The sequence below is a fragment of the Cladophialophora bantiana genome, assembly GCF_000835475.1.
Source record: "Cladophialophora bantiana CBS 173.52 unplaced genomic scaffold supercont1.4, whole genome shotgun sequence".
NCBI lineage: Eukaryota > Fungi > Ascomycota > Eurotiomycetes > Chaetothyriales > Herpotrichiellaceae > Cladophialophora > Cladophialophora bantiana.
In genome coordinates this window covers 846,398-863,039 of record NW_015971578.1, presented here as the reverse complement: position 1 = coordinate 863,039, position 16,642 = coordinate 846,398, and the positions used below count along the sequence as shown (strand labels likewise).

Genomic DNA, 16,642 nt, shown 5'->3' with positions numbered 1-16,642 from the left:
ACCAGGTCCTAGAGCAGCACCCACAAGGGAGTATCTTGTAAGATGGAAAGAGGACAGGAAGGATTATGGCCGCAAGCATTGATCGAAGGCAGCCTGGCCTGATTGAAAGACAAGTGACACAGTCTGACCCAGAATACACAGCGCTATTTCAATGATGAAGCCAAAGAGGGCCCAAGAACGGCGGGGCAGCCGCTATATCGAACACAGCTAACAACGTAGACGAAGGATAGAGTACCTCTATGTCCAAAGGTAAACGGAATGCTCATTGTCAACGAAGGCCATCGTTCTAACAGCGAAGGACCTCGAGCGTGCCACTTGGTTTTCAGCTCGGCTTTGCCGATCGCGTGGATGCAGACTATTGGGCGGCTGGCTGCATTGCAAGCTCAAAAGCCTGTCGGTTATTAGGGGCCACGGCGTCGGGATGATCAAAGGGTGGTACGGATGGTAACACGAGCACAGAGGCTGCAGGCCCTCATCCCCCTTGGCAGCCTGACACCTGGTTCAATAGGAGGTGTCGAGGCGTATTTACTCAATCAACCAGGGATGGGAGGGAATCAAGCACGATGCCCACCATAGCTGCCTCTTGTCACTAGGTCAGTAGATGATACTCTCTGTATGGTTAGCTAGATAGGTCTCTTTGCTCGAATGGATTCATCCTCCTCTCAGAGAGTCAGTCCTTGCTCCAAGCTCTAGCTTTGCGCTACTTTTCAACCCAAATTATTCAACTGCGTACTCGGTACTTTTTCTTTCCCCCAGAGCCTTGCGTCCGTCCCTCACTAGGCTCAACTAAACAGCATCTTTTTAGTACTCTTACAAACCTCTTAACGGGCGGAAGTCTGCTGATCTGCCAACAACCGCCTAATGTCGCTGCATGGCTCTCTAAGCACGACCAGCACCCCTCGGCGAATTTCGGCCAGCCTCGGCCTTCTTGATCTCCTCGAGAATCATATCCCGAGCTGACAGCACACCATCTTCCTTGCCTACAATCGTGATAGCTTCTCCCTCCTCGCCTTTGCCAGAATTTCTGTTTGGAACTTGAATGTCACAACCCGATTGTCTCCTAATAGCATTGATGGTCGAGCCCCCCTGTCCGATGATGTGGCGGTGCAGTCTGGGATCGGGAAGGATCAGGAAGCCCGTGTGTTGAGGTTCGGCAGCCTTCTCTAGCAGGGACTGTATCTTGTCCTTCGCCTTGGCGACTGTGTCCTCTGAAGAGTCCCTGCCGGCCATGATCACCCAAGGGATCTCTCCCGAATCACCATCAAGTCCCTGCTGATTGGAGACGATATCCCACGAGTAGGACTCCTCCCCAGGCTGATCAGTGATCAGTGGCATTTCACCATTTGTTGTCCGTGTCCGTGGTCCGCGGTTTGCAGCAGGTTTTGGTGGTGGTTTGTGTCCGTTGTGATCGACGCGAATGCCATCTCGAGAAAGCTCCCGGAACAGAGCACCATTCTTGGAAACAATGTGGTGCAGAGACCGTGGAACCATGATTGTTTCACCCTGGGGCTTGGAAATCATTCCTTGGATGCACTCCTTGGCCTTGGAGACATTTTCCGGACGACCAATGATCTTCACACCCGTTAGTCCAGTGCCCTGACTAGGCACATTGAGGGTCACGCTGAACTCTTCTTCAAGTTTCTTTCGAATGCTGCCGTTCGGCCCAATCAATTTACGGTGCTGGTTTACGGGTACATCAAGTGTTTCGGTCGTCTGGTGCTCTCGCTCGTCCACAAAGGATTGAATGGCTGCCACGATCTTCTCAACAACGTCAGCTGTACCCCTGACAGTAAGCTCATCAGACTCGTCCCCTTGACGGGGGAATCGGACGTGCTCCGCACTAGAACCGGTGCCGCCTGCTTTGGCGACAAGGTTTTGGATGTGAGAGCCTGTAAAAGTCAGCGTGTCTCCTTGTGCAATTCGGGGTAAAACATACCGCCAGCTCCGATCAGAGCACGGTGGTGCTTCCTGTCAACCGTCACAGTGCGCGTAAGAATGTTATCAAAGGCCTTGGATCGCTTCTCTAGCTCCTTTTTGGCGTTCTCGACTTGCTGCTTGGTGCCTTTGATCTGGATTGTCACACGGTCAGAGCCATCGGCTTTTGGAATATCAATTTGAGCTCCTGTATCGGCTCTGAGCTTCTCCATCTCCTGACCACGCCTGCCGATGAGAGAGGCGATCTGTCCTTGCGCCACTGACACAGTTGCAGTGTGAGAGTTATCGACCAAGTACTGGTGGAGACTCAACAGTTCGTCGCGAACCTTCTCGGCCTTGGCTCGGGGTCCTCGTATCCTGATCTCATCCTGAGGCTGACCCCTGCCAACGCCAGCTTCGCTCGCTGTGTCGGCGACAGAGGCATCGTCGCTGAATTTCTGCACTTTCGGGAAGTCAATCCGCACCGCGTTATCAACTTTGCTTTGGATTTTCTGCAGATTCTCTCCGTTCCGGCCCACGAGCATGCCATGGTATTTGGGGTCAATTTTGATTGCGAAGTTGACTTCATCTTCCCATTGTTTGGCAAGCCGCTGGATTTCCGCTTTGCAAGCTTCAGCCTTCTTTGCCGGTCCTTTGATGGAGATTTGGCCGTCTTCGCGAGTGTCGATCTCTACGTCGTGCTTTTCACGCAGGGCTTTGATGTTGGCACCTTGTTTTCCGATCAAATTCTTGTTGAATTTGGTTGGAAACGCAAAAGTTGTTGTATATCCACGCTCCTTTTCGTCTTCTTCGGCCTCTCGTAAGAACTGTTCGATCTTCTGGCGGAGTTCCGCGATATCTACCTCACTTGGCCCACGTAGATAGACTCTTTCGGATGGTGAGCCTCTAGAGACACCATTGGGTTGTCTTGGACCGCCTCTAGCGCCGCCAAAGTCTACTTGCACGGGGAAAGCCTGCGGAGGGACAGGTCTAGGCTCATTGTTCACAAATCTCTTGACCTTGTCTTGAAACTTCTTCGGGACATGAATATCCTGAACAGAGATACCTTGATGAGGAATGTTACTGAGTAGCAAGGCTTGTGCCTCTTGAAGAGCTTTCTCAAAGGTGGCCATTTCAGCCTTGCTGGGCTTCGTGCGAGGAATCGCAAAAGGCTCCTCCTGCGAAGGACCCTCGTAGACTAGCACGACGGGATCCGAGCCGTCCTCAGGCACGATCATATGGACACCCAGATCATCCCTCAGATTGGCTGCATGCATCTGTTCAAGATGAGGGTGGAAGAAGGGATCAACTTCGACCAACTGGATTCTCGCCGAAGGATAGGCTTGAGTGATTTTCGAGAGCTCGTTGCGCGCAGACAGTGCCTTCTGGGGATCGTTGCTAATGACAGTCCAGCTCGGGGAGGCACTGTTGCTTGGTGGGAAGATAATTTCTGCACCGTGAGACTTCATGAATTCTCGTTCAATAGCCTTCTGTTGAAGGTACTGGGCAAGTGCTCTTGAGTGGCGCTCCGGACCTTGAGGGGCATCGTTGAAATGCTTGTGCATATCGACGGCTCGATTGTGCTTTCGGGACATAAGTTCTTCGGCAAGATTCCGACCCGCTTCGAGCCTGTCTCTGGGGCCGATGATGTGGATATCCTCTGTCTCATGATGGGGCGGCGGGAGAATAACAGCACAGCCTGTCTCCTCCAAGAACTTCAGAGGGTCCATGCCGCGCTCGCCGACAATGTATGGATGTAGAATCTGTTCGGCGGCAAGCTCTTCCAGCACTAGTTCCTTCTGGAGCTCTTCGGCCAATTGCTCGAGGAATAGCCGTGCTTCTAATGTAGCGGCTTGGTCGCCAGAAATGACGATGTGATTGTCTCCGTGAGGGACGAAGGTAGGGGGTTGGTCCGCCTCGGCAGGCCGTGGTGGCGGTTGTTGCTGCCACGTGTGGTACTGCGGCACATTGATCCGAACGTCACGGTCCTGCTCCAACTGTTGAATACGATCTGCGTGCCGGCCAGCAATGAACGGATAGAATTCCGGAGGAATGTTGCGAACGGGTAGATCGACTTTCGGCTGCAGGGATTTGACCTGATTTGAGATCTGCTCGTAGACTTGCCGAACTTGAGCAGCATTCCCACGAATCTCGACCACATCCGTCCTGACATCTTCGGGGCTCGTGACGGGTTTCGTATCACGATCAATATGTATGCGAACATTGAATTGGTTTTCAAGCTTCTTGATGTTCGCACCTGCTTTGCCAATGATCTGGGCGGAGACGGTGGACGGAATTTCCAACTTAACTTGTTTCTCGAGCGTGAGTTCCTTAGAGACGTACATCAGAGCCTCCGTGACCCGGGCTTTGGGACCCTCGGCAATGAATTCGGTTCGAGTCGCGAAATTGGTAGACTTGGGAGTAACGATGACATTGAACTTCTTTTTGACGTCGTTCAAGATGCGTGACAGAGGTTTGCTCTTGTCCAGATCGGCGTTGTCGATTTCAAAGGAGTCGCGGTATCTTCCAGGAAGAACGACGTTGCTGCGTGGGCCGGCTGTGGTGACAGGAGTCCGCGCACCGGGCGTCGAGGCCGGCGTTGGAGCACCGGAAGAGGTCGGGCGGGATCCCAGTGCGGGAGAACCATTTGTTGGAGCAGCTTTGGCAGAAGCACTGGCTATCCAACCGGGCTGTCTCGCGGGGGCAGCGGTGCCAGGTTTCGTGGCGGCTCCCAAAGATGGGAACGCCTCCTCAGACTGAGTGTCAAGAACCGGAGGCTTGTCAGTTGCCTTTTGCTTTCCTGCGGCCTTTGCCGACACTGGAACGTTGCTAGCCCCGTTGGTGTTGGTTGTGGTATCTTCCGCCTCTTCTGCAGGATGATGGGCAGGGGGAGGATGTTGAATGTCGTCTTCGTCGACGACATCTTCGACCGTCACATGATGCGCCTCTGCAGCCTCGTGCTTCTCCTGCATGAGTTGAGCAGGAGTCTTGGTCGTGCTGGAGCTGGCATTTGCGGTAGGATCTGCCGTTGCAGTGGCCATGGTGGTGTTGGCTCCAAAGAAAGCCTCGAGAGAACCGATAGGGGAGAAACCGAAAGAGCAGGACGGAGAAACCGAAAACGCTTGGAAGGGTTAGAGTGTGGCAAGCATGAAAATGTCACCACAAGTTGATTCGAAGGACAAGGTAAGCAAAGTGACGAGCGACGTCTGTCACTGTATCAGGGGAAAGGGTAAGAATAGGTGACAGGTGTTGTGATAGACCAACACAAGGCACGGGAAGATGCAATGCGGAAAAGGGACGTTGGTGTCTGGTTATATTCCGGGATGTGGAGAAAGACACAGGAGGTCTTGGATACTTCGGGTCTTCCACTTGGTAGGTCCTCCGGGACGGAAAAACAAACCTCCGTGTCACCGGATCGCCGTCCCCATCGTCTTCTAACCGACTCGGCGAGTGGAAAATGAAGCGGCAAGGTCTGACAGAATAAACGGACACCTTCCCAGGCTGGCGGCGCAATGCCTGGTGTAGCCGAAGAGTACTTGATCACGACTAAGTGGCCGCGGTATATCAATATAGTTAATAGTATAGATATAAGATAGGGTATCGCTATCTCTCAACGTAAATGAAGTACTGCTTTATAGAAGAAGGTCAACTTCGCACCAACAGTGGAGGAATTGCTGTTTACTCTGGTTTGCTGCCAAGAAGGTCCTGTCTGACCGTGGCCATTATTTTTCGTATAGGCTCGCCTGGCTCCGTGTACCTCTTAACTTCACTCTCAGGCAGGCAATTCATCATCTCAATTGTCGCCCAGGAAGACACCGATGGTTGCATTGCCAACAGTTCCCTGTAATGCTGCCACAAAATCTCCTCATCCTGGTGTCTATCACGCCTTGCCTTGCGATTTGGCCCCAACCTGCTGAGATCCGAACTGGTCATCGAGTATTGTGGCTCGATCCAGCCCTCCATGTGACTCTTCGCTGCGAAGAGAAAACAGTTGATCTCTATGGCACTCCTAACTCTCAGGGGAGTCATCTGGCAGGCGTGCTCAATGGCGCTTTTGGACTCACACAGGGCCTGATGGATAAGCTCCAACTCGCCTTTATGACCAGAAACAAGAGCGACCAGCATTGTTTCTCTGAGAGATCAATTGTGCAGAATGCCGTACGCGAGACCATTCGATCAATCCAACAGTCCAACTTCGTCCCTTGGAAGCTTTACGAACGACATTCGACTTTTGAGCCTGATCCACATGCTGCGCGTCATTACATTTCCGCGTTGCATATTCAGCAACAGTCTTGTCCGACATCAGAGTCGCTTTCTCCGGAAAGCTATTTTGGAGGCGATGAATCATATCTAATCGATATTGACGACGTCGGTATCACTTCTATCAAGGCAAATGGCAGCATTGGGACGATCAGAGGCCTTCAGACTCTTGAACAGCTGTTTTTTGCCCACTCAACAAAGTCGGGTTCGTACACACCATTCGCGCCTTTGAGAATAGCCGATAGAGCCAGATGGCGTCATCGCGGGTTGAGCATTGACATAGCGAGAAATCCCTTTGAGTCGAAAGACCTCCTCCGCACAATCGATGCAATGGCAATGACTAAGCTGAATAGATTGCACATCCACGCGACTGATTCGCAAAGTTGGCCTCTCGAGATACCCTCCCTCCCGGACTTGGCTCGAAAAGGGGCGTATCAACCCCATTTTGTATGGAGCGCCGACAACCTTCGTGAGATCCAGATGCATGGTGCCGCCAAGGGCGTTTCGGTCTTCATTGAAATTGACATGCCGGGGCACACGGCGTCGGTGGCCTATGCATATCCCGACCTGATTGCGGCATTCAATGAATTAGATTGGTCAACATTTGCCGCAGAACCTTTGAGTGGCCAGCTTAAACTCAATTCATCGGACGTTCACAGATTTGTTGCTACTGTCCTTGATGACCTTTTGCCGCGAACGAGTCCTTACACGTCATTGTTTCACGTCGGGGGCGATGAGTTGAATCGAGCGGCCTATCTCCTCGACGAAACAGTGCAGAGTGACGACCCGAGAGTGCTGCAGCCACTGCTACAGAAATTCATCGACAAGGTCATCGTGGCAAGCATCCGGTATGGCCTTCAGCCAATTGTCTGGGAGGAGAGTAAGCTTCCCTAGAGCATGATTCGGTGTTGCGGCTAGCCTTGAAGCCTTCTGCCCGATGCTAACAACAAAGTAGTGCTTCTTGACTGGAATTTGACACTGCCTTCTGCTACGGATAGTGCTTCGTCGAGACAGACCTTGGTCCAAGTTTGGCGGAATAGTGAGCGGATCGAAGAAGTATTGAAAAGAGGCCATCGAGCAATATTTGGAGACTACCACTTTTGGTATCTCGACTGTAAGTACCGTCCGCTCGAGTGCGGGTCTTTGCTCATCATGAGAAGGTGGTTTTGGGGTCTTTCTCAACCCCTATCCGTCTGGCAAGTCGCCTCCTGGAGTCCCCTACAACACATCAGGTGGATACCCGAGCAAATTACAAAAGCCATATGTTGACTATTGCAACCCTTATCACAACTGGAGGCAGATGTATACTTATAATCCGCTGGCGAATATTAGTGCTGATCTCCAAGAGGGCATTGAGGGAGGCGAAGTATTAATGTGGTCTGAGCAGACTGACTCGAGCGACCTTGATTCAAAGCTTTGGCCTCGAGCTGCGGCAGCGGCAGAAGTGCTGTGGGCGGGAGTAAGGCAAGAAGCGATGCTAGAGGACGCCACTAGAAGACTGGGGGAATGGAGAGAAAGAGGGGTCATGGATCTGAGGATCCGCATGTCGCCAGTGACCATGACGTGGTGTTTGATGGAGGGTGGGTGCAACTTGTAGAGATCGATAGACAGGGTTGAAGCAGACTACTCGGTATCTGTCGGTATATGGGCGACCGTCTGGTGGCCTGAGACAGAGTTTCTGTAAGCACTCCAGGACCCAAGCGACAAACTTGAAAGGGGATCCCCTTGCGAGATGGTCTGGCTTTCATTGGTTCACAAGTAAATAGCAGCCGTACTTCGTAAAGTTCCAAACGGAATACGAAAAGCATTCTGAACTCCTGTTGTTGGAGAAACCCTGAAAGATGCCAATCACCCTACCATGGATACATTAAGCATTATAAGAGGCAATAGGCTGCATTTCATCACCTAAGACCTTATTAGCTCACATGGAGTGGCATGAGCTAAATAAGCCGGAATGTTTGGTTTAAGGTACGATTACCACCTCTCACAAGGCCTCACTAGCCTTTTGACCACCGCGACCCTGGAGCCTGGTCGCACCGCACGGGCCCAACTACTGCTCCAGATCCGACTCGACCCCAAGAGCTTCCAGGTTCTAGCCCTAGGTGGCCTTTCCTGATAAAACACGGCTTTCGTTACTCTTCCCCACCGACAGTGTTATATGTGTTGCGAATTGAACAGCAAACGGCATCTGCTTGACACTATCTGTGAATATGATCTTGCAATTCCGTCTATGGCAGTATTTCACCCTTGCGGCGTTCCTCGCATATGTCGCCTCGGTGTACCTTAGGAGGTATATAAAATGGAAGAAGGTCCTGGCCCTCGGTGCTGAATCGCCTCAGGTCACGACACGCTTCATATTTGGTCTGCTTATTATCCGAGCAACAGGGGGTCATCGTGCTTGCTAACATCTGGTCCTCAGGACTCGACTTTCCTGTTCACTCAACATTGGCGATCCTCAGGAATCAGGCTCTGGAATTCTGGGAATGGATTTACGAACACACCGGGACCGACAGCAAAGGGACGGGTTCGTACACGGCAGAACTCCATATCTTGGTGGATGTCCGTGTACTGTTCACGGCCGATCCAGAGAACACCAAGGCTATTTTGACGACCCAATTCCAGGACTTTGGCAAAGGTAGGCGCTATCAACCTATGAGAGAAAACCGTGGATTCTCCATGCTGCTCGAGGCTAAACCTTGCATAAAATATAATAGGCGAAGAATTCCACAAAGAATGGTATGACTTTCTCGGCGACAGCATTTTTACCACCGACGGACAACAATGGCATAACTCGCGACAGCTCATTCGCCCCATGTTCATCCGTGAAAAGGTCGCCGATCTGCCTTTGATCGAGACTCATGTTCGCAAATTGATATCGCTGATGGGGCCAGGGGACGGATCCCCGGTCATGTTGAATAAGCTTCTCTTCAGATTCAGCCTCGATGCTTCCACCCACTTCCTGTTTGGCCACAGCGTTGGCAGCTTGGACAAAGAACAGTCAGAATTCGCCGCTGCCTTTGACGAAGTTCAACGCGTCCAGTCCCTGGAAGGTCGCCTAGGGTATGTATCGCCCCAACACCTGTCCACGTATGGTTAGCTTACAATTTGTGCAGACCTTTGAGACACTTCGGCAGCAAGAGATCCTTCTATGAAGGCTTGAAGACGATGGACCTTTTCATCGAGCCATTCATCACCGAGGCACTTTCAATGTCTCCCGAAGAGCTGGAGACCAAGTTGTCTCGCTCAGACACCTTTATCCACGCGCTAGCCCGATATACAAGAGACAGAAAAGTGATGCGCGACCAGCTTGTGGCATTGTTGCTGGCTGGCCGCGACACCACTGCTGGGACATTGTCGTGGGTCTTTCTTGAATTGGCGAAGAATCCTCGAGCTGTCGAGAAATTGCGCGCGGAAATCAAGGAATTCTTAGGGGACGACGGTCGACCACCAACCTATCAGGAGATCAAGGACATGAAGTATCTGACATACACCATCAACGAAACCTTACGCCTTTATCCGATCGTCCCGTTCAATGTCCGATCGGCACTCACCGACACCACGTTGCCTCGAGGCGGGGGGAAAGACGGTAATGCACCAGTGGGCTGTCCAAAGGGTACGGTGATAGGATACAGTACTTTGCTGATGCAGCGAAGAAGAGACCTATACCCGCCAATCTCACCGTCCTTTCCTTATGATCCGCTTGAATGGTGGCCAGAGCGCTGGGCGACTTGGACCCCCAAGGCATGGAACTTCATCCCGTTCAACGGCGGACCCAGAATATGTATTGGACAGCAATTTGCGATGGTAGAAATGGGGTACACGATAGTCAGGATTCTGCAGGAATTCGACCAAATCATTGATTATGGGACCAAACGCATCCTGCATGCACAGATTATCCTGACTCCGGCAGAGGGTGTGAAAGTGGGATTTATCAAGAGTGCGAAGAAGAGGGAGAAGGCTTGAATCATGGGCAGAGAAAGGGCGCATACCTAGGTAGGTGGCTATGCGATGAACATGATGTCTTGGATGGACTTGGAATGAGCAGCATCAAAACGCGTCTCCGAAAGCAGCGGGAAGGGATGAGAAATGTTCCTCGGTTCGTCACTAGTAAATCTGCGAAAATATCGAAAATATCTGGCTGCTCTAAAGGCCACAGAAAAGTCACGTGCTCGTAGCAAACATTGTGTCGCCTTCTCGTACTTGCTACCAGCCATCAATACTTTACATTAACTATCTACTTGATCTCATCCTTGGACCGCACGCGCATTTGCCATTCTATCCAGAACATCGAGAGGCGTGACCGGATAGACTCCGAATATTCAATACCCACTCGATAAGGCGCAACAAAGGAGTCTTTTGTCATCGTGCCGCAAACACCGCAAAGCCGCGATTCCTCTACTTGACCTCCTCAGTGAGGCGAATCTCCTTCTTCCGGCCCCCGTACATACATCTCCCATACTCGCCTTCTTATACGATGTCAACCATCGCTCTCGAGACGCCGCTGGCGGAAGCGCTGAGCGGTGCTGTGCACTCCAAGATTGTGGAAGAAGGCTGGACACAAGATGACGACACCTCATTAGCGGAATACATCGTCCTCATGCTTGCCAATGGAAAGACTCAGAATCAGATCGCATCAGAGCTTGCTGGCGAGTTGCTGCAGGATGCGAAAGGAACAACCGAGTTCGCGCAGTGGTTGTTCGATCAGGTGAATCTGTTGTCTGGCGGCGCAGCTGCTTCTGATCCTGCAGTAATATCACAATCCTCAGAACAACCTGAACAGGTCGCTGCGCCTACTTCGCTGCCTTCAGGTTCTACTGAGAACGGAAACTCTTCAATACCTGCAGCGTATGACATGGACATGGTTGATAATGCACCAGAAAATGCGTACGTTGTGCCCCACCCGAGGCAATTTCTGAACATCTCTTCTGACATCCTTCACAGACCTCGAGGCCCTAAAGGTCTACATGGCGGCCGTCCTGCCGGCAGAGGGGGACGAGGAGGCGCAATAAACAAAACCTCCGATTCAGCTTTACACCGCGTCCGTGGCAACGATAGAATAAACACTCACGCCAATATGCGCGGCGCGCCGAAAGGACCCCGCAACATCCAGAATCGAGAAGTGCGCCCCGGCATGCAGAAAGCGTTGAATATGGGCATGACTGGTTCCGCTCAAGGCATGCAGAATCCGATGATGATGAATGGTGGACAACAAGGCCAAGGGATGATGCAGATGACCCCACAGCAACAGATGGAATTCATGGCTATGATGGAACAACAGACTCGCATGCTGGCACAGTTTACTGGAATGATGCCAGGAGCAGCGAACCCCGCGTTCTCACAAGGTGGCAACCTGCCCAGCAATCAAGGTCGATCATTGTTCGATCGAGTCGAGCCCGGGCGTGGCCGCGGAGGTGGTCGAGGCCGGGGCCGAGGGGGTAGCAGTCAGAACGGCCACATCAAGTCCCCTGCGAGAGCAAGCGATCAAGACACAGCTATGGAAGGTGATGGTCAGACGCCAGGACCCGAACCATCTACCACGGATGCCCAGCCAACCAGTGAGGGTGAACGGAAGCCACAAGATCCGTCCAATACGATGTGTCACTTCAACCTTCGCTGTACCAACAAGGACTGTCCTTATGTCCACCAATCGCCGGCTGCTCCGGAGGGAACAGTTGTTGATATGTCCGACACATGTCAATTTGGTCCGGCCTGCAAGAATTCGAAGTGCGTCGGGAAGCATCCTTCCCCGGCCCAAGTCAGGGCGTTCCAGGCACAAGAGCTGTGCAAGTTTTTTCCCAACTGCACCAAGCCCAACTGTCCATTCAAGCACCCAACAATGCCGTTGTGCAAGTTTGGTGCCAACTGCAAGACTCCGAATTGCCCGTTCACACACTTGCAGGTTCCATGCCGTTTCAACCCGTGTACAAACTTGAGATGTCCATACAAACACGAACCGGGGCAGCAGAAGACAACCAATTTTGCCGATTACACTTGGACACCGGATAAGCAGACTGAACAAGATACCGCGAAGCAACACGTTAGCGACAGGAAATTTGTGGATGATCATGCGGGCGAGGAGGAACTGATCAAGCCAGAGACGGGTACAGAGACACAGATACGCGAGGAGGTGATTACTTAACGAGAGGTAACCAGCTCAATGAAGGATATTGGGACGGATAGACCGTGTTTGTGAAGGCAAGCTGATGCTTTGTCATCGGCCGAATGTATTTGTACATTACGAACTGAAAGCATACAAACCGGCACCAAGTGCTAGGTTGAACAGGCTTCTGATAATGATGGATCGGTGACGGCCTTGACATCAACGGGTTTGGAATCAAAAATGACCATTCCGGGGCCGCGCAAACATTGGATTTAACTTGATTTTTATATGCTGTCTATCTCCTCGTCCTCGTATTTTGTTGTCATCATACACTCGTAGGAGCCTCGCACATCACAGGGATCTAGATATACGGAGTATTCTGGTACCTAACCATTACACACTCTTGTTTGAACAAGAGCCATGACGCTGCCACTAGGATCACGTGTCTGTCACGTGAGAGAACTGAGGCCCGCTTCCCGACTCAATTGCTCTTCGAAACTCGCTCTTTATGATCTTTGTAGACACCGTTAAACCTCGCAGTATATCGTTACCTCGGATCTTTTCGCGAAGTGGACGGCTTGGCGAGTACTCTGTCAGCCTGATGCGGCGTATCTCGGATATGCCGCCTCAAGAGTTCTTCGACCACACACCCATCGTCTCTGTTGTATTGCTATGCCATGGATAGAGGACGCAAACGTGCCGCACTCGCATGTAACTTTTGCAGAAAAAGGTCGGCTCTGTGTTTGGAATTCGGAACGGTCAGCTGATCTGGGTACAGGAAACGACGGTGTGATGGCCAACTTCCGAAATGCAGACTCTGCAGGGATGCCAATGCCGAATGTATCTATGCCGTGGCGCAGTTGCCCCAACCAGAAACCTCTTTCCCATCCGGTGAGGGAAATGTTCAAGAGCTGTGGCGGCTTTCCAGTGTCAGCTCTTCAGAAATGCTAGGTCGAATAGCCAGCATCGAAGCGATGCTAACACAGCAAAGTGTGACACTCGAGGATTTACACAATCGCATCAACTCAGGTGCTGTGCCCCAAGCTCCTATTCATGGTGTGCAAGATACTGTACCCACACTAGCTGAAAATTTGCCGTCCACATCGCATTCTTTGGCACCCTGGACAATCCATTCTCAGACATCGGGTCATCTGGCCAGTGCTGTTGAGGTCACAGCGTCCCCTTCTACATCTAGAGACGATATTCCAGCAATGACAATACCCAGACAACATTCTACCACGACGGAAAGCCTGCTCAGTACTACACCAGTGCGAGCTCTGCTAGGTGATTTTCCTCGCGGCATGTTTTTGAAGACGGAGTCTGCTCGGATTCTCCCCCAAAATATTCGCCTCGGGAATCTGCACGTCACAGCGTTTCCAGAGATAGACCGCGCCGAGATGGACTGTTTGGTTGATTGCTTCTTCAGATTGGCCCATCGAGAAATACCGATTCTGGACCAGAACCACTTCTTGAGTTGCTACAGGCAATTTCTAGAGCGAGACACTTGGGCCGACATTGATTCTGCTCTCTGCCTCATGGTCCTTGCTGTCGGCGCTATCGTACAAAATCCTCCCTCGACGTCGATTCAAGGCGCGAATATTTCTAGCCCTGGAGGTGAATACCTCTCTGCCGCCATGAAAATTTTAGTCCCAGACATTATGCAAAGCTTTTGGAGTACAATAACTCTTCCGCAAGCGACGCTTCTTGCAGCAAAATATTTTGGTTATCTGCTGCGTCCCTTACAGTCTTGGAGATTTGTTCACCTCGCGTCCACGAATGTTCAGATTCTATTGAATTGGTAAGCAACTCCCAGCAGGCCCCCTTGAAAAACAATCTTCAGTGCAGTTGACGCCTACGACAGGCCGCAGACACTGGATGAAGACGATGCTACGGCAGCCGCCCTCTCGCGACTGGTATGGGCTATCTTCGATAGCGAATGGCATGTAGACCGATTTGTTGCTCACAGCGAGTCAGCTCCTGGCTAATTCTCGATAGTGACCTTATCGCAGAACATCATCTACCACGTAGTGGAATCGAGCATGTCGTTGAAAATATGCCTCTACCTACGTTCCACACCTGGACATCAGAGGCGTCGATGTTTTTAGCCGAGATATCTGCACGACGACTCTTTAATCGAGTCCACCATACCATGTACGCAGATTCGTCGGGGAGATTTGGGATGGTTGACCATACAATGTCTACGCAAGATCACTTCCAAAGGCAGGAACTCAGACCCGCCATTACAAATCTGGCCACTGAATTAGATCATCAACTGGAGACGTGGTTTGATCTTCTGCCCCAGCATATCAAGCCTGATCTGGAGAGCGCATCATCATGGACATTCGAGCATTTGAACATTCTGCACAGATACCACACTGCCAAGGACATCATCTTTCGGCCGTTTGTCATGTACACATGTAATCTCCCCACGAACGGAACCATTTCGACCGGAATTCTCGAGCGGTGCAGCACATGTGTGCAACACTGTTGTGCGTATCTTTCCGTTTCAGAGATGCTGCTTGCGCAAACATCATCGGTCAAGGAGATCATTTGCCACTCGTGAGTCTTCCACTTGTTGCGTAGAACACGACTGACGCAACATCATGTCGCAATTGCTAATCTGTGCCAGCAGTGTCTTTGCCGCGACAGTGGTCTTAACGTTAAGCTCGCTTAACCAGAACCTAAGCTCGCTAGTATCGGACGTCGATGTTCTTCAAACAAGGGCCGTTTCTATGCTACAGCGGGTAGCATCAAAAGACTCAGTGATCGACCAACTAGTAGGGATATTGAAAGTCCTCCAAATGAAAACACGATTGTTGAAGGGGCAGGTCCGTATGCCAACACCATAAATTCGCATCTCTATCCAGCTTCATCCCTATCAACCATCTTAGTCGGTCTCAGCACATAAGGTCCGTGCAACGGCAGCAAAGAGAATCAGTACGTGAATTTGAAGCCTCCATTGGCACAGACTACACTGCCGGTACACCAACCTGACTCTTGGCCGCAGAGCATTCCCACCACTCCAGCAACCTCAGTCCAATATCCCGGCCGTCGCCCCCCCATTTTGTCCTTGCTCAATTTGACGAGTGCGGGATCGTCTACCCCGTCTCGGATAGCGGACAATGGGCAGTTCAATTGAAATGGCTCGAGCTGTTTCCAGAGCTTTTCACCAGCCGCTAAGTACATATCGCCCTCGACTGGTCCAGGATTGACGGCGTTAACCGTCGCACGTTCAGACAGCTCTCTCGCCCAGGTTCTCGTCATGGCCTCTAGGGCCGCTTTCGTTCCTCCGTACAAGGTATGAGTGACAAATCCCAATGATGACGCTACCGAAGAAATGTTGACAATTCTCCCTGACCGATCGTGTGGCAAGTAAGGTAGCACAGCCTGTGTCACCATGAGTGGAGCCAACACGTTCACCGCATACATGCGATGGAATTCTGAGACGGGCAGATCTTCAAGTCTATAATCACCCCCAACGCCTGCATTGTTGATCAAGATGTCGACAAGCAAGTCACCGTTTGGTAACGCAAAGTTTGCCCTGGCAACCTCCACAATCTTAGGAGTTGCATGCTCTGGCTGACTGAGGTCCACCTGCACCATGGTTGCCTTGACTTTGTGCGTATCAATAAGTTCTTTGACGAGCTCATTGGCCGGTTGCGTTGATGAATTGCTGGTATAGACGCCCAATACGTTGCAACCTTTGGCACCTAGATGCCGTGCGATGGCAGCCCCGATACCTGGCTCCAGTTAGCAAAAACAAAAAGTTCCCGTGGTTGATGGCGATTGTACCACGCGAGGCGCCAGTCACGATTGCTAATTTGTCCTCCAATGCACGACGAACGGGTGCCATGTCGAAAGCAGGACCAAGAAATTTAGAGATCGCTTCCAACTGGGCTAAGACAGAGTATATATAGAAGTCTCTCCCGTGCGGATAGTCGCTGTTAGAGGAAGACCATCCACCCTCTCATCCACGACAGGACCCCGGCTGCTCACGATTGTCGTTCTCTTTGCGCATCGAGGCCCGGCGGATCTTGCGGAGAGACGTGATTTCATTCGGCTTTTGGCGGTCGTCATGGGTATCGCCTGATAGGGATTCCGCTAAAAGTTGGGACCATTGAGCGCCAAGGGAATGCTGAGGCCAGCACAGTGTCGAAGAAACTTTCCTGAGAAGATCCCCGTTCCATTCCAGCGGGACGTGGTGGAAACACATCCGCTCATGGGCTAGCAAAGTGTAGCCAAGATCTGCAGTCCAGCCATCATGGCGGGATTGGGTGGCCGTTGCCGCCCTCAGCCTTGCGAACTCCACTCTGAAAGAGAAGTGGCCCGTTCGCAGTGAATCTAACGCCGGCTCAGGACTTTCGCTGT

The 16,642-nt window shown here is 51.7% G+C and overlaps 6 protein-coding genes across 6 annotated transcripts; 4 read left to right on the top strand and 2 right to left on the bottom strand.

Moving 5' to 3' along the window:
- Positions 1 to 879: 879 nt before the first annotated feature.
- Z519_03095 (uncharacterized protein) lies at positions 880 to 4,955 on the bottom strand (the record flags this gene model as incomplete). The annotated part of the gene is made up of 2 exons (XM_016760848.1): positions 880 to 1,889; positions 1,937 to 4,955. 2 exons carry the CDS (start codon positions 4,953 to 4,955, stop codon positions 880 to 882), a joined length of 4,029 nt encoding a protein of 1,342 aa, XP_016622698.1.
- Positions 4,956 to 5,760: 805 nt separating this feature from the next.
- On the top strand, positions 5,761 to 7,771 carry Z519_03094 (uncharacterized protein; the record flags this gene model as incomplete). The annotated part of the gene is made up of 3 exons (XM_016760847.1): positions 5,761 to 7,054; positions 7,130 to 7,288; positions 7,335 to 7,771. The coding sequence occupies 3 exons, from the start codon at positions 5,761 to 5,763 to the stop codon at positions 7,769 to 7,771; spliced, it is 1,890 nt and encodes a 629-aa protein (XP_016622697.1).
- A 613-nt stretch (positions 7,772 to 8,384) lies between these two features.
- Positions 8,385 to 10,137, top strand: Z519_03093 (uncharacterized protein; the record flags this gene model as incomplete). Its single annotated transcript, XM_016760846.1, has 4 exons — positions 8,385 to 8,535; positions 8,594 to 8,809; positions 8,889 to 9,234; positions 9,288 to 10,137. The coding sequence occupies 4 exons, from the start codon at positions 8,385 to 8,387 to the stop codon at positions 10,135 to 10,137; spliced, it is 1,563 nt and encodes a 520-aa protein (XP_016622696.1).
- Positions 10,138 to 10,648: 511 nt separating this feature from the next.
- Z519_03092 (uncharacterized protein) lies at positions 10,649 to 12,313 on the top strand (the record flags this gene model as incomplete). The annotated part of the gene is made up of 1 exon (XM_016760845.1): positions 10,649 to 12,313. The coding sequence occupies one exon, from the start codon at positions 10,649 to 10,651 to the stop codon at positions 12,311 to 12,313; it is 1,665 nt and encodes a 554-aa protein (XP_016622695.1).
- Positions 12,314 to 13,218: 905 nt separating this feature from the next.
- On the top strand, positions 13,219 to 15,123 carry Z519_03091 (uncharacterized protein; the record flags this gene model as incomplete). Its single annotated transcript, XM_016760844.1, has 4 exons — positions 13,219 to 14,072; positions 14,136 to 14,187; positions 14,241 to 14,833; positions 14,904 to 15,123. The coding sequence occupies 4 exons, from the start codon at positions 13,219 to 13,221 to the stop codon at positions 15,121 to 15,123; spliced, it is 1,719 nt and encodes a 572-aa protein (XP_016622694.1).
- Positions 15,124 to 15,208: 85 nt separating this feature from the next.
- On the bottom strand, positions 15,209 to 16,127 carry Z519_03090 (uncharacterized protein; the record flags this gene model as incomplete). The annotated part of the gene is made up of 2 exons (XM_016760843.1): positions 15,209 to 16,014; positions 16,067 to 16,127. 2 exons carry the CDS (start codon positions 16,125 to 16,127, stop codon positions 15,209 to 15,211), a joined length of 867 nt encoding a protein of 288 aa, XP_016622693.1.
- Positions 16,128 to 16,642: the final 515 nt, after the last annotated feature.